The sequence below is a fragment of the Simochromis diagramma genome, unplaced genomic scaffold (genome assembly GCF_900408965.1).
Source record: "Simochromis diagramma unplaced genomic scaffold, fSimDia1.1 OVJJ01000113.1, whole genome shotgun sequence".
Taxonomy (NCBI): Eukaryota; Metazoa; Chordata; class Actinopteri; order Cichliformes; family Cichlidae; genus Simochromis; species Simochromis diagramma.
Window position 1 is genome coordinate 176,832 of NW_024387142.1, and position 25,455 is coordinate 202,286.

The following is a 25,455-nucleotide window of genomic DNA, read 5'->3' on the forward strand; positions in this document are numbered from 1 at the left end:
CAATAAACTTCATTTCACTTCTCAAATATCACTGTGTGTGTCTCCTATATGATATATTTAACTGACAGTTTTTATTAACCAACGATTTATACAGGAAAATAAGGACTATTAACAAGGCTGCCAAACGTTTGCATCCCACTGTAACTCATTTTTATTGAGACTGAAGATGATTGCATGTGCGAGTGCATGTTTGGAGTCATTGCACTGGTGGTACCAATGTCTTAGAATCTGAGCATCTGCCTAAACATTGTGCAAAGTTTAGTAGAGATAAATGCAAAAATAGGCTTACAATTAAAAAACTGACGTAACAGTTACAGGTATGTGCAGTGACTGTCAGGGTCAGATGATGTAATACTTTGTGAATGTATTAGGGTTAGGGTATCATGGACCATCAAAGTTCTCATTCTCATAAGAACAGTTGTGTTCAGCACAGTGTAGGACACAACACTCTGAATGTGTGCAGCTGAGACTGTAATCTTAGTGAGTCTGTGCACAGCTGCTGGGTTTTTGCTTTTGTTAAAAGTATTGAGCGACCTTTCTAACAACGTAACCCAGTTTGGAAATATACGTTCCTGGTTCTCTAGTGCAGCAAGTGGCATCAACCACACTGTGAGTGCTACACAGTACTTCCTGATTATTTAGTATTTTGTACCGTGTGAGAAACTATGAAGTCTGTGCGTTTGTGCGTGCATAGATCGATCTAGATTCTTCTTTTTTATGACTGACTGTAAGTTTGAGCTCACTTTCTTAATAAATTTGGGATGAATTTCATAGTGTCATCAGTTGTTCTACACTGTAAAAAGCTGTGAATAAAAATATGTATAAAACCTCTGCAAAATATACTCTATTCATACTTTCAGACGTGTATTTTTAGTAGAGTTGACCAGCTGGTCTTTAGTTAGATGTTCTCCCACGTTTTAGAGGCTAAACTTGTAAATATAGGAGTTTGTTTTTTAACTATATGAATAAAATCCTTTGCAGTCAGTGACCCTAAAATCTAGAGCTCATTTACATCATCAGATGCCCGTGACATGCTCTGGCAGGCTTTTATTGCCCTGCCTTCAGTTCCTGGGTTTTTCTGCATTGTTCTTTGATAACTCTGTTGAATAGAGGACAGTTGACTCGCTGGGCTCGTGAACAATTTCCTGTGTTTCGCCTTTAAAAACATGTAGCTTGCATTTACAGTATACTGTGTAAGATAAAGGTCTAATCATCTCTTACTTTACTCAGATTGCACAGAGTGTATATTTGTTAATAATTTGAATTAGTTTGGATAAGTGTAAGATAATAGGGAATTTCAGTTTTTACTATATAATTTTGTTTAGCGTAATATTTACAATTAAATTGTATTTTCTTTCCTTATTTAATTTTGACGTACTGTTCCTTTAATACATGGTAACCGTGCACGAGTGTGGAGTAACGGGGCTTTAACTAGCTGTGGAGTCAAACAGTTTTCTCACCGTGTACAGGAACATTCAAACGGATCGCTGTATTTCAAGACTGGAAATAAATGTTTGCCTGTTTGTTTTCAACTACAAGCGGACTTTGTTGATTATGTTCAACTGCACAAGGACACGCATGTGGCCCGACTACCAGCTACTGCTTGCGCGGTAATAGTATACATTTTCCCCCATTTGCAGTGTGTTATAGCACTTTGCTGACTCTCCACAGTGATTGTAGCCCGGCACACTTCACGTTCCACGGTGTTTCACAGATGATGATGTGCTTTGGATCACGAGGTGTTCCTTTCCTTCTCTATATTTTTATCTTCCCATCATTTGGATACAAGTTAAACTTGATTGTATCTGTCCAAAGACTTTTTCCAGAAATGTGCCACCCCTCTTACAAATGCTCTGAAAACGTTTGGACTCCATGTAAAAGGTAAATACAAACAGAGTGGCCCAGTTTTGTAAAAACATGTATTATTCACAACAGAACTTCCAGTATTTAAAATGGATTTTTTGGGAAAAATAATTTTAAATTTGATAACAGCAACATTTATCAAAAAAGAGGAGATATGGCAGTGCGTACTAATGTGCAGCGTTTCCTATTCGTTCAACAGTCTGCAAATATTTCAGAACTGAGGTTTCTTTGAGAGGAATGTTGTCCTATTCTTGTTTTAATATATGATTTTAGTGACTCCATCAGATTGTCTGGAGTTCATGTTTTCCCAAAAGAATAAAAAAATGTTTGATTTGCCTGAATACAGAATGGTTTTCTACTTTCAGTCGTTTTTTCCATGAGCTTTGGTGCAGAGGGGACAGTGGTGTTTCGCTTTGCTGTCTCTCTCTACATCTACTGGCTGGTTATTAGACAGCAGGTCAGTAATGGGCACGCTCTGAAGTAAAGACAGGGTGGAACTTATTACTCTGAAAAACTGTGGGCAGACACTACAAGAAGCACATACACATATAACTATTTATTTAATTAAACATTCACTTCAAATGACATGTTCAAGCATAACTTAAAAAAGCAACAAATAAACAAATAAGCAAGTCTTATCTTCATTTTTACTCTTCTTTGACATGACAAGTGGTTACATAGAGAAAAAATAGTTTCATTGAAGTTTGTCATCAAAAAGCAGTGACTTTCTCCTTTTTCTGGTTATCAATGTTTGTGTATGGAACACCTAAAACAGAAGACATGGGAGACATATTAGAGCTGAAAAATAAGTAAAATACACACACATTATATACATACGAGTATTTATACACAAAGCTTTAGTTGTCAGAGAGATGACATCACATTTGACTCTGGTATACAGAGGAGTTCATGTTGCCCCTTCATCACCCCCTGTGGTGGATTTTTGTGTGACATGTATACCTATATAACTCTATACACTGTATATCTATCTGTACTAGATAGCTTTCATGTAGAATATTAGGCACGAGGTATTTTGCCCTTATGCACACACACACACACACACACACACACACACACACACACACACACACACACACACACACACACACAATAAACATTTTTCATGCAGCTCTTAGAAAATAGTAACATGGTAACAGAGATACTGAAACACACTATTAACCTACGATGGAGTGTTTATTATTATGTAAAGTATTTAACCCATATATTTGATGTAGTTAGGTCAAGTATTATTCACATGTACATCATAAGATTATCACAAAAAGTACGCTGTTTGCTGTAGTAATGTGTGACCTTTGACCATGTTGTGACCTATTGTCAGAAGGCAAAGCAAAGGGTTAACTTAAGGGTGCCCCTTTGTGCTGGGCCCTCAGCCAGAGTCCTGGCCCGTACTTGACCCTGCACCTGCTGTTTTTGGGCGCGTGGGAAAGTTACTCCACAGCAGGGAGGTGGGTTCCTGTAGAAGGGGATCTGGGAAAGTCCTCTGGGCTTTTTCCTGCTGTCTGTCCGTTGGGGTTGGTCCCAACCTGCATGCGCTAACAGCGAACACCCTAGGGGAGCTTTGCCTTTCCTTCTGTTTTGCTGAGCTTCTCTGTTTAATAAAACAGCTGGCATAGACCTTTGCTCCTCTCCTGTGATTTTTGTGTTTTTGACTTTAATTGGACTCGAGAAGTAGAAACCCACCTACTTCTAATCTGTGGAATTACTCACACTTGCGACCAGCACATCCCTCCTCTACTATTGTTGACAGTTTGACAGGAAGAGGAGTCTTTGCAGACCTAAGGTGGGCTGCCATGCTCTTTTGTTAAGAGAGAAAAAGCTTCCGAACAAGCGACACTTATTCTTATTCGAAGGACGCTGTCGTGAATTTTTACACATAACATGCTGAGCGAGGCACACAGAGTCTGAGATTTTTATATTTTGCTCGTTCGTTGTGCTTTTTACTGTCAGACCTTTGAGTGGATTAGCTGGGACATCCTCGCCTGATGGTGTAGTGTTAATATACACCTGAATGTTCCAGCCCAGCAAACTGGTCACTCTGATGGTCATGTGGATTTGATGAGCAGGAGCTTGACTGCTACACACCCTTTCAATTTGATGCTTATAGTGACATTATGGAAACAACAACAACAACAACTACTAACAGTAGCAAGTGTTACACTAACTAGATGTTTATTGTGGTAGAGCAGCTTTATTGCGTTTTGGGGATTTTTTTTAAAGCTCATTTAATCTTTTTCCTGATCCTTACTTGTTGATTCCATGCTGATATTTGTCTCCTTCTTCTTCTTTTTCCTGAAAAGAGAAAAACGGAGGTTAGAGACTTTAATGTGTGCATGCATACAGTTATTTATTTATTTGAAGTTTTATAATGGTATTTGGAAAAAACAAAAGATATTGGCCCAGATATGTTTTTAAAACCTGTGTTTGTGTTTAAATTTCATACAGTGGACACAGACGTACTTATTCAAGCACACATTTCTGTTAAGATGATCTGTTAACACTCACATGGTTTTCTTTTTGCAAACAAGAACAATGGTAGTCACGGTGATGATAATGACAGCAACTGGGACCAGAACCGCAATCAGGATAATCCACTTAGTTTCTGAAACACACGAAAATGAGAAACAAAGTCTTTAACCGTTAACCACATGTCCTCCACTCTCAGTGAAATAATTCATTTGACCAATCACAGTGAGTGCAGGGTCCTTACATGAATTTGAAACTGAGCTTGGAGGAGATATTAAGTCAATATTTTATATGATACCTCTTATCTCGACATTATATTGTCACTTTGAACATTTTTCTGGGTTATATCAACCACGGACATTATAATTCTACTTTAGTCCAGAACGCCGTGTTGGCTAATACCTCTGATATCAGCTGATCCTAGTGCAAACAGATCTTATGATGATAAACAGTGAAGTATGAGACATCTAGCTGAACGTTAGTTTTTCAGTGTTAGATACTAAAATTCAGTTCAATTCAATTCAATTCAATTGTATTTGTATAGCGCCAAATCACAACAAAAGTCGCCTCAAGGCGCTTCATAGATACAGAGAAAAACCCAACAATCATATGACCCCCTATGAGCAAGCACTTTGGCGACAGTGGGAAGGAAAAACTCCCTTTTAACAGGAAGAAACCTCCGGCAGAACCAGGCTCAGGGAGGGGCGGGGCCATCTGCTGCGACCGGTTGGGGTGAGAGAAGGAAGACAGGATAAAAGACAAAAAAAATGTTTCTGTGTTTAGTCTTGCATCCACAAAGACACACAAAGACATCGCAGACACAAAGAGTAGTATAGAAACAGGAAAGTTCACAAGGAAATGTGACAGCTTTAAAGAATGAAGTCATGTTTGAGTCGTACCAAGTCCTCCACCGGTGGGTGGCATCACTTCCATCTCACAGTTTGTGCCTTCAAAGCCTTCTGCACACAGACAGGTGTACGTGTTGTTGCCTGAGTCCTGACATGTGCCTTTGTTCAAACAGGGGTAATTGAGGCAGGGACTTGCTGCAAGAAGACAAAAATAGGTGTTGTTGTTGACAGTTTAATTTAGTTCATTTCTCAGTTAATTTGTAAGATATTTTATTCATAACAGGAAACACATAATCACATAATTAAACTGAGAATCTATAAAGTTTTAGGAAAAAACGAGGTAATTATGAAAAAACATCAGTTTTTTAACAGCTGTCCATAAACAGCTGTGAACTGGGACCAGTTAGTGGAGTGAATGTTGTCCCATTCCTGTTTACTGTGGGATTAGAGATGCTCCATGGTCCTGGATTTTCTTTGTTGTGTTTTTGCTTTTATGTTGTCGGTCTGGACTGCACACAGACCAGTTCAGCACCCAGACTCTCCCACACAGCCCTGCTGTATGATTGTATGATTCAAAATACACGGTGCTCAAACACTTGCATGAACACGTACCTTTGTAGCAGTCACGTTTGAAGTTGTAGATGGTGCACACGTAAGCGTCCTGGCAGGTCTTCGGCTCACACACAGCACCGGTACTGCTACACTCACAAGACTGAGAGCAGTCCTCGGTCACAAACTTCTCTTTGAGCTGCAGGATGGAGAGATATGAGCGCACATTGTCACGTGGTCACATAGATACACAGTCACTCGTGTAACTGAAGGCCACTTACAGGGTAGTATCTGTTTAGGAAGGTGCAGCCACACTGTGCATATGGCACACAAGTCCCCTCACTCATAACAAAGCCGGCGGCACACTGGCAGCCCTCCACACACGAAGTGACTTCACACTCCGAGGGTGCTGCCAGGTTGGCGCAGGAGGCGGGGCAAGATGACATGCAGGGGGAGTAAGTGCTGTTGGCGGTGCAAGAGAGGACTGGGAAAGAGAAACGTGATGTTATTTACAGCAAACCGTTCGACAGAATGTAACTCTTTGTTTTGCAAATGTGTCTTAGTTCAATGCCTCACGTTTACAGGAGATTTGATAATGTGCAAGAGTATCTATATAAGAAACTATAAAGAAGAAATAAGAAACTGTAAACTATATAAGATGAATACAAACTGCATTACCACATATCTGTCTCAGTGAGGACAGCACATTACAATCTGCGTTTTCTGACAGTTTTGAAATGCAGTTTGTTTTTTATTTACTTCAAATTATGAATACAAACAAAAACACACAACAGGTGGAGTGAGGAGATGGACTCTGAACTGTTTGTCTTCCCATATGATGTGAATGAAGGGCAGCATTTCTTACCGCAGTCCAGCTGCTGCCTCCACAATCCTAATGTAACTCCAGCCAGTTGACAAGCTGCTGCATATGCTTCATAACTGGCACAGCGCATAGCTTCACTGCCTCCCTCAGCACACAGGTCAAACAGACAGTCACTGAAAGGACAAACATGAGCACAAGCAAAAAGCTCACACATGCACGTTGGTTCATACAGCTGCTGTCATGTGTTATATTGAATATGTCTTGATGCACGCTCAATCATCCAGGTACGTAAATCCCAAAAGGCTGATTCTGTTCATCTAGACGTTGCGTTTTTCAGATGAATTATATCGATTATGCTCAAGTTAACATTGTACTGAAATGTGTCCAGAAGACAGCTTCATACATATCCCCACTTAAGTGCAGACTACTTACTCCTGGTAGATTTGGGGTGACACGGTGGCGTGGCAGGCAGCAAATGGCCCACTGGAATCAGACAGCGCCCCACACTTCGTCGGGCTGTTGTAGTCGCTGAGCTGTGACTGAGAGCAGTCTGACACCTCGAACCCTGAGTCTGGATCAGTCTCTGCTTCTTGTCTGGAGACAGAGAAACTGTTGTGTAACAGCCGTGTGTAACATGAAGTTTAGTTTCCACAAAAACTGTAACATGAAACGAGCCTATTCCGTTTGAAGATTTTCTTTTATCAAGCACTTAACAGGCAGACAGACTTGGGCCAAGCTCTGCTAATTATTGTCGGGCAGCAATAATTATCTTTATTTTATAACATAAGGCAGTTTTCTTTAACAACAATATTCTCTGTTAAATAGTGACAGAAATCTGTAGAAGCAGTGAGCCTGGTTGTAATCGTACCTCAGTGCACGGATCGGACGGTCCAAGATCCTAAGTCTGTTGGCAGGTCGGTCATTGACCTTCCAACTCTCTCCAAATTCTTTAAGATCCCTGACTACTGTCCCATCTGGCTTCATGTATTCATTTCTGGTGATGCCATCATAGTTCCCACACAGTCCTCTAACAGAATTCTTATAGGTACCAGGAAGTATGATTTCTGATACACAAACAGAGAGACATAAGAGGAACGTGAACAGATTTGTACAAAAGCCTAAGACGTTCTCAGACAGAACTGTCTTCTTCTTTTACCTCCTCGACTGTTGCCATCAAAGCGTACAGTGAGTCCAAAGTCAGTGGTGAGCTGGATCTGCCTGGAGTTCCTTGTGATGGTCAAACCATCAACTGGTGTGAGAGGAGGTGTTACATACTCCCCGTTGACCTACAGGAGATCAGGTAGGATTGCGTTACATCATTTTTACCATTAGAAATGAATGAAAACCTGCTCTTTTTTAACAAAGTGTCAGCTGACCAGGACAGTCTTCTTCTGCAGGAATTTAACATTGACACCGTAAACATTGATGTCCATCTCCTCCAGGAACGACACCCTCTTGTTCACTCCACGTTTAACGTTCTTTCCTCTCACCACCAGGGGCGTCAGGGAGCTCGACAGGTTGTGACCCAGAGCAAGTTCATAGGTGTCGAAACCTTGGAAGTGATGCTTGAAGCCATCGAATGTTAGGTAGTGAGGATCCCCACAGATGCTGCACTGATTGAACTCTAACGATGGTGGGAAATGGGAGGATTCATGGTCAAAAACCACAGTCATTTTTGTTACTCTGCTTGTTTATTAAGGTTTGAAGTCTCTCAAACTCACCGGTGGGTCTGCAGTAGCGGTTTCCATTCTTGTCCAGGTCACACAGTGAATTCGAATTACAGCTGTGGTCCTCACATCTGACTTCACCACCAGGGTTACAGGTACACGACTCAGAGCATTTATCTGTTAGCCACAAATCTCCTACCTGTGGGCGCACACACAGACATGCATGGGACTGGTTATACCTGGACTTACAACAAAGGGTTTTCAATATGCTAATATTAAATCCTCATAGCCTCTGTGTACTTTTGAGCTCAGGATTTTCTATTATGGAACATCCCACTGAGTCCATCATCTAGCAACACTACGGGCAGTACTGTACTCACATCATGGTACTCTCTGTTTGAGTCCAGACAGCCACACTGGTCCAGAGTAACACACTTGCCGTCACTGAGGACGTAACCAGCATTGCACTGGCAGCCCTCGAGACAAGTAGTTGGAGGCAGATGGCAGAAGACAGGGAAGAGGTCAGAGCACGTGGGAGGGCAGGGGGCTGTGCAGTCTGAGTAGTGGCTGTTAGGAAGACAGGGCAGGGCTGCAGAGAGGGACGAGAATGAGGTAAGACAAACAATAAATTCAAATCTTTATGTGAATCTTTGTTACTGTAACTCACGGCAAAAGCTGCTGTTTCTCCAGCTGATGGTGACACCGGCACTCTGACAGGCCTGAGCATATGCCTCCACGTTGTCACAGAGCGTAGTCTGCATGCCGTCATACTCGCACATGTCATAGACGCAGTTAGCCAGGAAAGCCTCAGGGGGCACTAGAGCGTGGCACGGCTTGAAGTTATTGGAGAGAATGACCCCACCACACTGAGCCTCATACAGCATCTCTTCTTCTTTGCTACACTTTGGGTGGATGTCTGGACGGGTGTCTGGCTGACAACTGAACAGAAGAACATTTGGATCAAGGTGTAATTTCGCCAACATGGACAGCATACATTTGATTCATTAGAGTAACCACTATCTGGAACCAGGGGTGTTTTGCGTGTTTGGTGAATCTGTAGACCACTACTATCTTTAAGTCTAACGTCATTAGCCATGCCCGGGTCCAAACTCCGCTGTAGGTCCATAAGTCACACGATCACTTCAGCATCACTGAGAGTTAAAAACTGTCTAAATTCTTTCATCTTTAATAAAATGATCAGCGTTGCTGCTTTACCAGGTGGAACAATTAAGTTTAATGTCCAGGAAACCATGGAAACCGAATTTATGAAATGTAATGGAGTTAGAAGTTAGCAAGCAGTTAGCTCGCTAGTGTCCATCTATATGTAATATAGCATGTTTGAATGAGGGATTTCCAAAATGTACAGCTCTGCTATCATTTCCAGCATAAATGAAGACAGAAAACTAAACAGCAGTGGCGTTTGTAGGCTAGCTGGTATATAATCATGTGCTACATGTTTATATATTGCTTTTTCCACTCGATAAAAGTTAACGTGAGGGTTCCCGATGGTTAGGGACAAATGCAATCGCATGGCAGGATGCTGTAAACGGACCAAACTTCAGTCAGGAGAACAACTGAGATAATCCATCCACAATACGAGGTTAGTCATTAATGTACTGCTGCATGGGCTGGGCTGTAGTTACATGTAAGGTTTTAAAAACTGAGTTTTAAAATGAACAGTGGTAAAAAAAAAGAAAAAAAGAAAAACTGAGCGAAGCTGACTGTTTTTAGGGGCTTGTTCAGATTAAATAGAACAAGATACAAAGCATTAAAACATGTTAAAAACACAACAGCCTTATTAAACGCAGAGTAGTTTGGACCTGGAAGCAGGATTCAACATGTCATCACTTAAAGACCGGATAGAGTTACAACTCAGACTATCCACATAACAACACTAAAAGTTGTTCATTGGTTGTTACCCACTGACCCAGGATCACTGTCTCCATTTGATTTCCAGCTGTTTCCCAGTTCAATGTCATCCTTGGCTGGTTTCTTGTTGGGCATTAGGTTGTCATCAGAGGGGTTCTGGTTGTAGTTTCCACACATGCCACACACCTGGAGAAGAGGCCAGTGGAACAAGGTTATTGCAATGTTTCTGTAATATACAGCAGAGCAGCTACTACAAGCAGCCATAACTAGCATACACAATTTGTAATTTTTAATTTCCTCATGTGACTTGACATCGAAAGAGTTGTGATGCAGACACTAGAAAACATGGTCTTAATTTCTGATACCTTATCAAAATATTCTCCTGGAACAGTGATCTCAACGTGATGGACTCCGTCAAATTTCACCTGTAGACCAAAGTTTGTGTCCAGCAGACTATAGGCTCCACTGGTTATCACTTTAGCTCCAGCCAAGTCAACGGAAACTGGGGTTTTCACCCGCTGTCCGTTCACCTGAGCACAGAAAAGTGAAATCGTGTCAGCTGCTGATTGTTTCAGTATGGCGTAGTTCCTCTATATTTGAATGTCTGTAAAATCCTAAACTATGTCACATACCAGAACTCTGCGGCCCTTTTGCAGTTCAATAACAGTGCTAGGGTACAGGGTGACTTTCACAGAGCGAACATATGATGCCTCTGGTTGACCACGTTCCTCATTCTTAGCCACTATGTTGAAGGGAGTGACTTGGGTGGCGTTGCACACCTTTAAAATAGTGTATATTTCGTTTTCAAAGACAAAACAGCACCACAGGAATATCTGTTGTGTACAAAGTAAGTTAAACTCTTCCCATACCTCCACCAGAGTATATGTGCAAGTTCCCATGAACGTATGCATCACACCATCAAAAGTGTAGTAGTGTGGATCTCCAGCTACATGACACACTCCTTTACCTGAGGTCGGATATGAGACTCGGTAAAAGGGCAAAAACATACACTGACACAGCTTTAGGTGACGTGAACATCTAATTATCCAGCCCTTCGTTCAGTTTACCTGTAGAATGACAGCCTAGTACTCCTTCCACCACTTTGCACTCCTGTGCAGGGCTGCACTGCCAAGACTCACAGCTGATGTTGTTGTTTCCAGCACACTTGCATTGCTCTGAGCAGTCAGCCTTTGTGAACCAAGTGTCTCCAACCTAAACATATACCAAAAAAGTTTAATGCACCCTTACATAAAACACATTTTCTTGCAAAAAGGAAAATCTCCCACTGCACACCCACCGGCCTGTATTTCCCATCACCATCAGTGCATCCACACTGGCTGATTGGGACACATTTGTCTCCGCTGAGGATGAGGCCAGTGTCACAGATGCAGCCCTCCACACAGGGAAGATCGCAAGAGCCGCCGTGTCCTGCAGGGTTCTGACAGCTCGGCTGAGGACATGCAGGGCCGCATGAGGTGTAATGACTGCCTGGGGGGCACTTCAGAGCTGGAGGGAGTCAAGCAATTTTTAGGGTTGTTTGTAAAAATGCACAACAGTTGTTACATATCTATAAACAAAAAGAAGGTTGTATTTGTCTACAGGAAACATGTTACAGCAAAACTCATAAAGTTTGTGTACATCATTTCTTTTTGAACCATTGTTGGCCCCTAACTCAGAAGAGGGACAGTTTTGGTGCTCGCAGTGGAATTATCTAAACCTTGTGAGAGATGTAACCTAGTGAAAGTGAAACGAATGAGAGTATATAGTTTAAACTGCACTATTTTCACCGGGATATTTTTCTGAAAAAACAAACAAATATTGGTAAATTTTCTTGAAATCTGGGAGGGTCTGGAATGTCCACTATATGTTTCTGTGGACCAATAAACCTTTGTGTTTCCCATAAAGCAGCATATAAGCATTATTCCTTAGCACCTAAAAATCAAGCTTATGTAACCTCTGTTAGACAGCAGACACTGCAGTTTTAAATGGAAATATAAACTACGTACTATAATGTCACTAGTAGTAAAGAAAGTGGAAGATGACCTTGGTGTATTGGACAAATCATGGGGATTTTCTTACTTTATACTCAACTTTTTATATTTAAACTGATCATTTTGTCACGCTCAAAATGAAGGCACTGATTTCTCAGGGAAACATCTAATACTGTTATTATTACTTTAGTAATACGTTTGGTAGCAATGGAAAAAGTATTACTTAAGATCCTATTTTTTCTCTATACACACACAAAGAAAAACAGGACTCACGACAGAAGGTGTTCGTCCTCCATTCGATGGGGACTCCTGCAGCAGCACACATGTCGGCGTAGGTCTCTATGGCCTGGCACAGAGCCACGGTCTCACCTCCAGTGGCACACATGTCGAATACACAACTCTCAAAGTATGGCTCAGGGGATACAACAGCGTGGCAGGGCTTAAAGACTCCTGAGGTTAAGATCAAAGATAGAATAAAGTGTAGTTGAAGCGACTGCTTGGGGATGATTTTCACCACATTGTCTAGCCTAACAGTGATATATATCAGAGAGGCCAGCCAAAAAGTTTTAAGGTAAATGTAAAGATTGTTTAATATATGTGAGACATATACAAAGTGGGAAAAAGGCATGAAGGGCTTACTTCAGCTAACAGCACATATCTATATTTCACATCACCAAACCAATTGGTTGTTTTACTGCATGTATACGTCATATCATTTCCCAAGCATCGCTTCCACAGTTCCTGGCTTGTGCTGAGCGCCATGTTTTGTCTACAAGGGTGCTGAAGTCATCAAATGTCAGTGCTTAATAAGATTAAGTACACTCTGTAAACCAGCATATTGTTTCAGTGCAGGAGTTTGTGTGTTCTAGTCATCATATAAGAATCAGTCTATTTAATATTTACAGGCATCCAACAGGTACCTGCGGGCCAAATGGAGTGAAAGGCAGTAGATGAAAAAGGAGGAGTTTGGTGAGTCCATTAAAATGGCAAACAATCCTCAATCCTACAGTCAGGTCTTCTGTAATGGAAGCAGAGTCTGTGCACCAACTATAAGGGATCACATTTCTCACCCTCCCTGGGGAAATCAGTGGTAGGCTGCCAGGGGCGGCCTTTCTCACTGATTCTGTTCATAGTTTTTATGTAAAGAATATCTCGGCACAGCCAAGTAATGAAGGCTGTCCATTTGGAGGCATCAGGATTCCATCTTTGCCTTTTGCAGATTTTGTTGTTCATCACATGGTGAGCTCCAGCTTCCACTGGAACGTTTCGCAGCTGAGTGTAAAGCGAGAACCTCCAAGTCCAAGACCACGGTTCTCAGCCAGAAAAAGGTGGAGCACTCACTCCAGGTCAGGGATGAGTTCAGGGGTCTTGGGATCTTGTGCATATGTATTATTGTAGGGTCTACCTTTCAATATAAAGTGCCTTGAGGCAACTGTTATTGTGATTTGTGGCTGTACAAATAAAATTTAATTGATTTGACAGACGGATTGGGATAGCATCTGGGTAATCTATGATCCTTCCCTGACCTACGGTTCAGAGCTCTGGGTAGCGACCGAAAAAAAATGAGGTCATGTACATAAGCGGCGGAAATGAGCTTCCTTCGAAGGGTGGCTGGGCTCCAAGATAGGGTGAAGAGCTTGGAGTAGAGTGGCAGCTCCTCCACATTCAAAGGAGCCAATTAGGTGGTTCGGGCATTGACTAGGATGCCACCTGGACACATTTGAATTAAGGTATTCTGTGATTGAAGGAGGCGGGTCAGTTCCAGGACTTGTTGGAGTGAGAGATCACTGGAAATATAACTTATTAATGTCAGAAGAGCTGACTAGGATGAGGAAAGTCTGGGCTTGTCTCCTTAAACTACTGCCCCCAGGACCATAGATGGATGGATGGATGGATAGATGGGTAGATGATATTAGACTATTAGTTGTCATGATGACATTCTTTTATGTGTGCGTGTGTGTGTATGTGTGTATCTTAGTGAGAGAGAGAGAGAGAGAGAGAGAGAGAGAGAGCGTGCACACACATATGTGCTTTTCATACCGTTGGGATCAGTGATCATGCCACAGCTGGTAGGCTTCGTGGCCTCTTCCTCCACTTTTACATCACAATCTTCTTCTTCTGTACCATCAGTACAGCTGAGAGGAAATGGGAGAATTCATTGCAATGGAGTCAACATGTTTGTGTTTGGTAATTCTAAGGCTAAGATTAGCAGGAGACTGGTGACATGTACAGGACAATTTCTGGGAAGAACTTGAAAAGTTTAATAGCGATATTTAATGCAGACGTAGCAGTCAAAGCTGAATGACAATGAAATAAAAGGAACTTAGGAATAAAGTAGGATCAACAATTCTTGTATTGACATAATGATGAAGAAATGAAAATCTACAAATAGATAAAATTAAAGGTCTTATATTCTGTTTTCTGTAATGTGACTCACTCGGGGTCTGAGTCAGCAACCTGCCAGCTGTCTCCTAGCTCATTGGTGTTAGCAGCTGGTGTGTTATCTGGTTTCAAGTTGTCATCGTTAGGGTTCCCATTGAAATTTCCTGTGGGGACAACAGATATTCAAAATCACTCTATTTTAATTAGTCAAATCCTGTGTTTTATTCACTTAGTAAGGAACAACAGCAAATAATTGCACTGGCTCTTACCACACATCCCACAGAGTAGGCCATTGTAGGAAGTTGGCAAAGTGACATCAGCATGATGGTTTCCATCAAAACGCACCCTCAGATTAAAAGATGTTTCTAAGACAACAAACTTTCCACTCAAGTAGATCTTAACTCCCCTGATGGAGGTAACAGGTGGAACAACCGCAGTGCCATTGACCTGACAACAGCCAGAGATCACAATATTATTGCCAGAAAAACACAGCTTATTATGTGTACTTGTTCTTTGTTCCTCTACAGTAGACTTTTCCTTTAAATCAACCATCTTTATATACAAAGCAGGGGACAGTTTCCACCTTCTACTGAGACGAGGCTGAATCTGTTATTAAAACACATGTTAGGAAAACACATTCAGTAAAGAGGCTGCTATAAATATAGCTTTGTTATACTTGCCTTCTGTTGATTTAAATTTGGTGGAGAACTAGTTTAATTTTTTAAAAATTGTGTTTTATTTTGACTGCTGCAGATTATAAAAATCTCAAATCTGATTATGAAGAGATTTAAAGAAAATCTTACAAGTGGTTCTTGTTCCAATAGGCCTAGGCTGTACATATTGGCCTTAAAATTATTCAGTTGGTAGTAAATAAAATGGGTAAAAGCACTAAGATAGCAAACAGAGATACTGTTTATTGTATGAGTGACTGGAAGAACCCTCTGCCTACCTGGACCGTGTGTCCCTTGCCAAGGATGACAGTGATACCATTCACATTGATCACCACAGCCCTCACATAGGAAACCTTCTTATTACTTCCTCTGTGCTCATTCTGGGTATGGACCGTGAAATGTGGCAAGCCAGAGGAGACATTGCAGGGTTTGGTCAAGGTGTAGGAGCATGAACCCATGTAATGGTGAGTACGTTTATCAAAGGTTATGTAGTGAGGATCACCAGAAACTGAGCAGATACCATTTCCTGAACAAAGAAGGCAGGGAGTTACTTTATCATTTACCATGATGAGCAAAACAAATGCAGATTTCAGTGGAACTATATAAAATGGATAATGCACTGAGATGTCAGATGTGTTAAATGAAATAATAATCTTTAGATATATGTGAAGCGGTGTGATTAATATACCAATAGGGTGGCATTCATATTCTCCATCTTGTAGTTGGCAGCTCTCAGTAGTTGGGTTACAGCTGGTGTTATGACACTGTAGCAGACCTCCACTGTGACACATACACTTTTGTTCACAACCCTCCAAGTACCAGTCATCGCCCACCTGAAAAATGTACACAGAATACAAAAAACAATCAAAATTTTATCATGTAATTCTCTCTTATACATCACATGAATATAAAGATCAAAAATGATAAATAAATATATAAATATAAATGTATCCAAATGTATATAAATATACATGTGGATGCAAACCAGGGATTCTGTATGCCACTAACTAATTAGGCCAACCTTTACTCATTTATTTATTGATTTTGGGCTTGCTAATTGTGGTGGCACCAGTATGTAAATGCTATGACATAAATACAAATTCTATAACACCAGTGTCTTTTAAATTCAGGTAAAATACAGTATAATAAATATAATCTGTGCTTGATAAGTTGAAAGTAAAAATCTTTGTTGTAAAACCAATATTTATGTGCCAACAGTTCTCTGCAGTCTATGCACCCTTAATTTAGTTGAGTTTTAATTTCTTTTGTACTGTAGGGTCTTTGTGTCTCTTGGCGTCTCTCCTGTTGAAGTTATAAAGAGAACTGAAAATGATGTTAGCATGAGCTTAGCACATTTTAAAGGTAAATGGAATATGGTTTGAATTGTTTGGAGGCTGTTTCCACTTACAGGGTGATAGGTTCCACTGGGGTCCACACAACCACAGTCTCTCAGTTCCACACATTTGTCATCACTGAGAATGAAGCCAGGGTTACACTCACAACCCTCCACACACACTTCCTCACAGCCAGGTGGTCCCACCACACCAAGACATGTCTCAGGACATGAATTCACACAAAGGGAGTAGGAGCTATTGGGAGGACAGGTCAGAGCTGTGTGGACAAACACAGGGATGAACAATAATGAGAAGGAACAATGGTGGACAAATAGCAACAGAGAAGGGAGGGGGAGTAGGATGATTCAAAGACAGGGCACCTACGTATCTCATATTGATTTAATTCAGTGTCATAAATGAAAGCAAGGACAATATTAACTGCATTGAATATTTTACATTGGTTTCAGCATTGTGCACTGTATCTTAAACTCTCCTCCCTATACAATTATAAATATGATTATAAGTTCAATTATAATGTTGGTGAGCAGGATGTAATATATCGTGGTTATATTTACAGGTGGATACAACTTCCAAATGGAGAAGCTATGGCATGCACCCCATTTAAAAGGGAAAATGCTGAAGGCTCATGTTTCCAATATAAAAAGGTATTATTCAAGTCTTTATTCATTTATGCTTCAGAATGGGGCTTATCAAGCCAATGGGTGATGTCACTGTGACTATGTTTTATATATCATATATCTTTTAGATATATTTGGTATATCTCAGATTCAAACTTACGGCAGAAGTCTGGAGTTCTCCATTGGTAGACTTTGGCTCCAGCACTATGACATGCGTCAGTGTAGGCCTGGAGCTGGTCACACAGCACGTGCTGCTGGCCATTGAACTGACACATGTCATACACACAGCTTTGGAAGAATGGAGTGGGATTAACTACACTGATGCACTCCCTGTAACAGAGAAAAGCACTCACTTAGCTTAGGTAGGAAAAGGCAGAGGCTCATATATACTGAAAATCTGAGTTCGAAACAAACAAACAAGCTACATTTGGTGGTGAAACAGTCAACAATTGTTGCATAAGTTTAGCAACAATTCACTAGCTGGGGCCAGTGAATAAAGGTGAATGGCTTAAACATGAATTGAACTGCGGTTTGGGGAAGGCCTCGCTAGGGACGGGCGGTGGCTCCTGGGCTGGCAGATCCCCATGTACTAATGAGAAGTGAAACAGTGAAAGAATTGAAATTGAAAAAGGGGAGGGAGGGTTGGGAATGAATGGAACAACAAACAGCTAGTAGTACTGGGGGATTATATATAGATAAGAACAGGAAGGGAAGTGTTTGGATACTTTATCTCTAATTCACTAACTGAGTCCACATTGTCATTTTACATTTTACAGTGTTCCTATTAGAAAAAGGTGAATGGCTTAAACATGAGTTGAACTGAGCTTTAGGGAAGGGCGTAAAGGGGACTGGTGCCTCCCGGGCTGGCAGATCCCCAAAGAAGGCATCCCCTAGAAGCAGCAATAATTGTGCATTGTGAAGGTGAAAGACCTCTGCAGTAATAATTCAATTTTTCAATTCAATTTATTTATACAGCCCCAAATCACAACAACAATCGCCTCAAGGCGCTTTATATGTAAGGTAGACCCTGCAGTAATACCTACAGAGACAACCCTAACAATCATATGACTCCCTATGAGCAAGCACTTTGGTGACAGTGGGAAGGAACAACTCCTTTTAACAGGAAGAAACCTCTGGCAAAACCATTCCCATGGAAGGACAGCCATCTGCCGCTACAGGTTGAGGTGGAAGAAGGAAAGCGGGATAAAAGAGAAGCGCAGAGAGAAGGTGGTCAAGGATTCCAGAGAGTAGAGTGGTTGAGTTCGGAAAATTACGAAGGAATGGTGGGAGAAGACATCAAAGCAGATTTCAGAAAATGAAAGACCTTAATAGCTGAATGAGGAGAACCCCTGATCGAGTGGCAACGTGGCTTGACTGGTGTGGAGGCTGGATGGATGCATGTTTGTATTTTAAGACATGAGGCAATGGCTTGACGGCTCGTAAAAGCTTTTACTGCTGTGTTTGAAAATGATCGATATGGAGACAGAGACTGGCAATACGGTGTCAGGAATGTGCTTTGTTACATTTTGTGAAAGATAGATAGATGCTTGGACCCTGGCATCCAAGTTATTGGGGAAAGAGGGAAGAGAAACTGGCTTCCAGGTGCCAAAAAGCACGCTGCTGCATTTTGCTCAGGAGAGATAGAGGGAAGAAAAGCTTGCTACTGCAAATGAAGGAAAAGAACCTGGCATCCCGGTACCTGATGTATGCTGGCGAATTTGAAAAAGAAGGACAGAGAAATAGAACCTGGAATACCATTGCAAAAAGCATGCTGCTGGTTTTGTAAAGGAGGAAAAGAGAAAGAAAACATGGCATCCCAGTGCTAAAAGCATGTTGCTGGATTTGTAAAGGAGGAAAAGAGAAAGAAAACATGGCATCCCAGCGCTAAAAGCCTGCTGCTGCATTTGTAAAGGAGGAACAGAGAAAGAAACCAGGAATCCCGGGTCCAAAAGCTTGCTGGTATATTTGCAAAGGAGGGACAGAGAAAGAGAACCTGGCATTCCAGTGCCAAAAAACATGCTGCTGCATTTTTGTGAAAAAGGGAGGGACGGAAGAGGAACTGGCAACCCGGTTCTAAAAGCTTGCTCCTGCATTTAAGAAGGAGGGATAGAGAAAGAAAGCCTGACATCCTAGTGCCAAGAAGCATGCTGCTGCATTTTGTGAGGGAGGGACAGAGGGGAAGGGAAACTGGAATCTCCTGGGTAGAAAACCTTGTTGATGCATTTGCAAATGAGGAATAATAACTTGGCATCCTGGTGCCAAAAGCTCACTGTGACATTTGCAAAGGAGGGTTATAGAAAGAACCTGGTATCCCAGGTTTTTTGCAACGATAGATGGAGATAAACTGGCAAGTCATTGGTAAAAACTTGCTGCTGCGTTTGAGAATGAGGGACAAAGAACGAAACTGGCATCCCAGTGCCAGAAGGGTTCATTACAGCATTACAGTAACAGTATTGAAAATATTTATTCATATTTTACAGGTCAGTTGGGTGATTACCAGGCATGCTGCCATCTAGTTCAGGAAAAAAAACGTTGTAAAATCCCAGGAATCCCATCAGTTTAACCAAGTCGATAACCAAAAGTGGAGGGGTTGTGAAGTCTTACCGGAAGGGTCCAGTAGGGTCTGTAATTTTACCACATTTCTCTGGTTTTACAACTTCAGCTTCCAAGTTGGGGTCACAGTCTGGATCAGGCTTTGTTCCTGGGGTACATCTGGTCAATACAAATACAAAACACAGTTACATCCTCTTCAGTTTGTCAGAAAGAGTCCGACAGTAAGGTAACGACAGACATAACCAGAAGAAATCCAAAAGACAGAAAGATAGATATGTTGGAACTCACGAGTCATCTTCATCGTCTTTGGTCTGCCAGCTGTTCCCAAAGTCATTACTATTTCCTGCCACAGTGCCATCTGGTTTAGTGAAGTCATTGTCTGGGTTCCCATCATAGTCACCACAAAGGCCACACATTTGGTCATAGTAGGAGCTGGTAGGACAAAGTCAAGGCAGGATATGTAGGATTAAAATAAGACAAGCTTAAGAATATTTGCAATGTTTAATAAGGTGTTGCTTGGCCTTTTATTGTAATTCTAGAAACAAATGAAGAGAATGCAAAAATCCCTGATACAATAAACCAGGGCATCGTTAGTATATATTAAAAGTTGCATATGTCCACAATATGCACACAAATGGACTGCTATGCTTTTTTTAAAAGTTTTCACAACATACATAAAACAACTGGTGACGTTCAGCAGTTTAGATCGTTATCTATCAAAATTTCTTCAGATCGTTAGGTTATGGTTGCATCAGAGGAAAGTGGTCATCAAAAAAAGAATGATGGAGCAATGGAGACAGTGGTCAGGTGTATTGTATGAATGTGTGAAGCAAATAAAAAGAAGTTCTACAATATCAAAATAGTTCAAACCAATATTTATACTAACCTGGGAACTGAGATCTGGGCATAATGGTTTCCATCCCAACGCACCCTCAGGCCAAAGGATGTTTGAAGCGTGATGAACTGACCAGCAAGACTAATAGACATGAGAGGAGAGGGGGAGTGGGGCAGAGCCACCCGTACTCCGTTCACCTGATTCAGTGATGAAGAAAAAGATGTTAAGAATATAAGAATATAAAGATGTTAAACAGACTGTGTAAACGTCTAATTGGTGGACAGGTCAGGGAGTATAAAAGTACAAAGAGTGTGCAATGTGCAGTATATCAGGCAAAAACAGACTTTGTATAGTTTTAACAAGCAAGACAGATATTGCTTTATGCCTATCACACTGTGTTATCTTTGGCATAGATTCAACTGACAAAATGGGAAAAATCTGTTTTGTTTTTTTACATGCTGTTAGCAACAAAGTAACTAAAGATATAATTTGAGTTCTTTGCTAAAATGTCAGTTATGTGTAGACATAAGACATCCATGGTGATGATACAACTTCTGTGTGGGATGTCTGCTGGCACACATTTTACTTAAAGATGGGAAATACAAGAGATAGTAATTCATTCATATACTGACCAGTGTTCTACTGCTCTTCATCAGGGTCACAGTAACTCCATCCACTGTCACATATAGCTTCCTCAGGTATGACACTCCTGCAACTCCTCTCTCTTCATTCTTTGCCTCCACAGAGAACCAAGGGCCTGCACAGGGAAGACCACGACAATCAGGAATATTGTGTGTTTATATTAAAGGTGAATATTGGCATTAACATATAAACCACCACTGACATTCAGTGTCTTCTCTTTGCAGCAAACGTGAATGAAAACAACATCTGTCATGCTTTGCGATGAAAATAATAAATGAGTAAATTTAGCTCATTTAAACTTTCATTTGTGCGTGTGGTGTGGCAAGACTAGAACAGGTGCAATGAAACCCAAACATCTTAATGAATAAATGTCTCAAAATAGTGTGTACCTGTGCTGTTCCTACAGGTTCTTGCCAGTGTGTAAGTACAGGTTCCCATGAAGCTGTAGTACTTCTTGTCAAAGGTGTTGTAGTGTGGATCCCCAGAAACTACACAATCCTGAAAACCTGAGAGAGGGAAAAACATCAGGAACATCAGACTGAAACACAGATGATAAAATAGATGCAAAGAATATGTCATTTCCTGACTAGACAAAAATTTTCTGCAACTCTGTGATTTTGTATTATAAAGAATTGCATGTAACAAGTGTTGTTATAGACAAACTGTACAGAAGAGAGCAAAAGAAACATAACAGCAACACACACATAAATATTTCACTGTTATTGAAAGTAAAAGACGCCTGTGGGTTGTGCTTCTCTATCTTCCATTACTCAGTCTAATTATGTATATTAGAGCAGGGATAGAAAATGGTAGTTTGAGAACTTTGACAAAGTCTACAGCATCACATCAAACACAGTTGCAAAACTTTTCAGGTTGGCAGTCCAACCCATGAGATCTGGAAACCTACTTAGAATATAATGGCTACAGCTTTGCTGTGTTTTTTTTAGGTGTGAACATTACAAACATACTCGTAGAATAGCAGCCCAGCTCTCCATCCTGAAGTTTACATTCATGCATTGGGGGGCATTCAGAGGCTTCACAGGTAATTCCAGCTGCACCACACCAACATTTTCGCTTGCAGTCTTCCTCAAAAAACTCCTCTCCAGGCTGACAAACAGACAACAAAATTGACAATTAAGCATAGCAGGCACAGATGATTCTTTGTAGATCATTTTATGCATGTATGTATGAAAATGTTGTTTTAGAGAGGACATAAAGAGACTGCAAGTGACCTGACTTGAAATACAAAGGACCAAATGATTCACTGCCGGCCTATCAGACCCACTTCACCATACCTCATAATACTGGCCGTTCGTGTGGTTGCAGCCACACATGTTCTCCTTAACGCACTTGCCAGCACTCAGGACATAGCTGGGATCACACACACAGGACTCAGAGCAGGGACCAGAGCAGGAGGGGGGTTTTCCAAAGCATGTTTCCTGACAAGGATCTGCACAAGGTTCGTAGTGGCTGTTTGGGGGACAGCTCAGTGCTAAGCAGACCACAAGAGGTTGAAGTTAGTGATAGGAAACAAAAGTATGTGCTGGTTAAAATATAAAATGACAGCTTTTCACAAGAAAAGAGATACGTCTTTGGCACTTCCAGCTGTGTTGTCTTCCGTGTAACTAGATTGTTTGAGTTTGGTGGTAACCCAGTCTCCTGCAGCCTCTTGGCATATGTTGTCTGCCCAACTAGGTATGCTAAAGCAGCACTCCCTCAGTTAACTTTAGTGAGTAGGAAGCCTGTATGAAGTACTCTTCCACAAGTCAAAACTGACATAAACTTCTTTGTGTTATTTTCTCCCAACTACTCAGCCAAGCTGATTTTTACCTAATGATATACCTAAAGATATTTTACTACTAAATTAAATCATTTGTCCTTCCAATACTCACGGCAGAAGGTTTCATTCCTCCATGGTCCAAGGTTGACCCCACGATCTTGGCATTCATTGACATAGGCTTCAATGGCTTCACACAAAATGGGCTTGGCACCATCCAGCTCACACAAGTCAAAGACACAGTCCCTGAAGTAATTCTGAGAACAAACAATCACTTTGTTACAATGCTTTATATTGTGTGACCATCTAAAACCATATATTCAAATTATTCCACTATTACGAATATCACATTTTCACCCTGAATGCACACACACATACACAAATACAACAAGCTCAGAATAAGGACCTGTTCCACATTTGTTTATTATATGTGCACTATCCTCTACATGAACATACATTGGGGTTGACTTTGGGATGGCACACAGCAAAAGGTCCATTTTTGTCCAGCAGAATGCCACAATATCCAGAGCTTTCATACAGTTCCTGTTCTTCTTCATTGCACCCAGGGATGGTAGTGTTGGGTTTCTCATTACATCTGTCAAGACAGACCATCATCTTAAGAACATTTGTCTTTTGTCAATGGTAAATGTTTCTTTACACTTGCATCTCTGCAATACTCACTCTGGATTCATGTTCCAACTGTGTCCAAAGTCATTGGCATTTTCAGCTAAGCTTCCATCTGGTTTGCGGAAGTCATCTTTGGTATCTCCATCATAGTTGCCACACAGGCCACACAACTTGTTCTGATAGCTGCAGATTACAGAAAATGATTATGTTAGAGTCTTATGCAAGAAAGACTAACAAGTCAGCCAGAACTACAACGTGTTTTAATTGCAGCCAAGTTTCTTTTCAGCAGTAGACTAAACCCCACACATTAGTAAGACTAAAAGATCAGACATGTACATTTGATGCGTTTGATAGCATCAGCATAGAATTAACTAGTCAGGAAATTAGAAGTTTTGTGTGATTTTATCTTGAAATTTTGAGGGAGCTGTTTGTGTTGCCCCTGCTAAATTGTTTAAATAAATTATCCTAGCTGTGTCATTAATCTCTGCCTTCATCACCTTACTACTCCTTACAGATAAAGGATTCATGTTCAGTATATGAATATGTGTTATAGTTTTAGTTGTATCAGCATGGATGTAGATTTCTGGACTGGTGAACTTGTGATTAAAACACCACTTTATAAGGAAACCATGAATTTGGTCTTCACTCACTCTTCGATTACTTTGATGTCCATGAAGGAGTTTCCATCATAGCGAACCGTCACACCAAAGTTCATGGAGACAGTGTAGTGTTTTCCTGACTTGAACACAGAAATACCAGGGGACGGAGACAGTGGCAGATTGACATTGGTCCCATTAACCTGTATGGGAAAATAGGCAGAGTACATCAAATCTGGTCAATTATTAGCCAACATTTTCATTTTTGAATTACTCATGTCACAACATTACTATCTGTAACTGAAAAGAAACTTTCCTTTATCATGCCAATGATGTCTGAACAACTCAGCTCTTGCCCGACATGTCAAACGCAGCTGCCGGCATGACAGGCGAGAGTGGATCGAAGCCAAAGGCATGGATGCCCAAGAAAACAGTAGACCAGAACGATACCCGAATCTTAAATCGCATTGTTCGAGATTAAACAGGGGATCGCGGTGGCCGCTTGGTCCCAATCCGAGACAAAATGGACGAGTCCTCCTCACTGAAGCTGAGCAAGACCAACGTTGAGCCAAACAGTTCTGCGATACTTTAAACCAGCCCGAGCCACTCCACTTGTTCGAGGCCGAAGAACTTGCACCCTCCATGGATCTTCTTCCTGTCGATATCGGAAAAATCAGCAACGCCGAAGTAAGACAGCTGGCCTGGACGAGTTCCTCCCCACAATGCTGAAGGACGACAAAGCCCAGTTGGATGCCGCCCTTAGAAGTCCCCTAAATGCCTGCTGGTCAACATCGCGTGTATCCTATGAATGGGTAATTTCAATGACTTCAAGAAAGCTTTTGACAACGTCCACCGGCCTACTCTATGGTCTATCCCACGTCAATATGGAGTCCATCAGCAGTTTGTATACGCCTTTTGTGGTCTCTGCTCCAACTCCCGGTTCTGCGTCCAGACAGATGATTGGATGGCGCCCTTAGAAGACCCCTAAACGCCTGCTGGACAACATCGCGTGTACCCTATGAATGGGCAAAAGGTGTTATCACCAAACTTCCCGAAAAGCGATTTGGGTGACTGTAACAACTGCCGGGGCATCACGCTGCTGTTGGTACCCGGGAAAGTGCTTTTCCTCATTCTTTTGAATTGGCTACTGGGCCCCTACTGGGCTCGACTACGGAAGACCTCCAAGAATGGACTGCAACTTTGCAGAGGGAGGTGAGGAAAGTCGGATTACGAATCAGCGCCAAGAAAACCAAGGTACTCGGAGTTGGCTACACAACTGCCCATGTTCCCGTCATAATCAACCAAT

General features: G+C 41.4%; 1 protein-coding gene across 1 annotated transcript in view; it reads right to left on the reverse strand.

The window, feature by feature from the left end:
• Positions 1-2,040: 2,040 nt before the first annotated feature.
• The window catches only part of zanl (zonadhesin, like), a 66,088-nt gene continuing 42,673 nt past the window's right edge, over positions 2,041-25,455 (reverse strand). The window contains exons 55-93 of the mRNA XM_040047199.1: positions 24,204-24,352; positions 23,608-23,736; positions 23,383-23,521; positions 23,042-23,183; positions 22,445-22,641; positions 22,083-22,256; positions 21,539-21,758; positions 21,140-21,264; positions 20,559-20,704; positions 19,961-20,104; positions 19,724-19,831; positions 17,280-17,449; positions 16,556-16,758; positions 15,836-15,980; positions 15,426-15,673; positions 14,746-14,923; positions 14,532-14,640; positions 14,135-14,229; positions 12,368-12,544; positions 11,401-11,609; positions 11,171-11,315; positions 10,973-11,070; positions 10,736-10,882; positions 10,469-10,633; positions 10,162-10,289; positions 8,902-9,173; positions 8,615-8,823; positions 8,289-8,433; positions 7,944-8,191; positions 7,724-7,853; positions 7,436-7,631; positions 7,000-7,161; positions 6,610-6,740; positions 6,026-6,228; positions 5,808-5,943; positions 5,247-5,390; positions 4,387-4,483; positions 4,130-4,173; positions 2,041-2,629 (exon numbers count right to left, since the gene is read on the reverse strand). Of these exons, the coding sequence (XP_039903133.1) occupies positions 2,574-2,629; positions 4,130-4,173; positions 4,387-4,483; positions 5,247-5,390; positions 5,808-5,943; positions 6,026-6,228; positions 6,610-6,740; positions 7,000-7,161; positions 7,436-7,631; positions 7,724-7,853; positions 7,944-8,191; positions 8,289-8,433; positions 8,615-8,823; positions 8,902-9,173; positions 10,162-10,289; positions 10,469-10,633; positions 10,736-10,882; positions 10,973-11,070; positions 11,171-11,315; positions 11,401-11,609; positions 12,368-12,544; positions 14,135-14,229; positions 14,532-14,640; positions 14,746-14,923; positions 15,426-15,673; positions 15,836-15,980; positions 16,556-16,758; positions 17,280-17,449; positions 19,724-19,831; positions 19,961-20,104; positions 20,559-20,704; positions 21,140-21,264; positions 21,539-21,758; positions 22,083-22,256; positions 22,445-22,641; positions 23,042-23,183; positions 23,383-23,521; positions 23,608-23,736; positions 24,204-24,352 (6,063 nt within the window). The 3' untranslated portion in view covers positions 2,041-2,573. The remainder of the gene's footprint in view (positions 2,630-4,129; positions 4,174-4,386; positions 4,484-5,246; positions 5,391-5,807; positions 5,944-6,025; positions 6,229-6,609; positions 6,741-6,999; positions 7,162-7,435; positions 7,632-7,723; positions 7,854-7,943; positions 8,192-8,288; positions 8,434-8,614; positions 8,824-8,901; positions 9,174-10,161; positions 10,290-10,468; positions 10,634-10,735; positions 10,883-10,972; positions 11,071-11,170; positions 11,316-11,400; positions 11,610-12,367; positions 12,545-14,134; positions 14,230-14,531; positions 14,641-14,745; positions 14,924-15,425; positions 15,674-15,835; positions 15,981-16,555; positions 16,759-17,279; positions 17,450-19,723; positions 19,832-19,960; positions 20,105-20,558; positions 20,705-21,139; positions 21,265-21,538; positions 21,759-22,082; positions 22,257-22,444; positions 22,642-23,041; positions 23,184-23,382; positions 23,522-23,607; positions 23,737-24,203; positions 24,353-25,455) is intronic.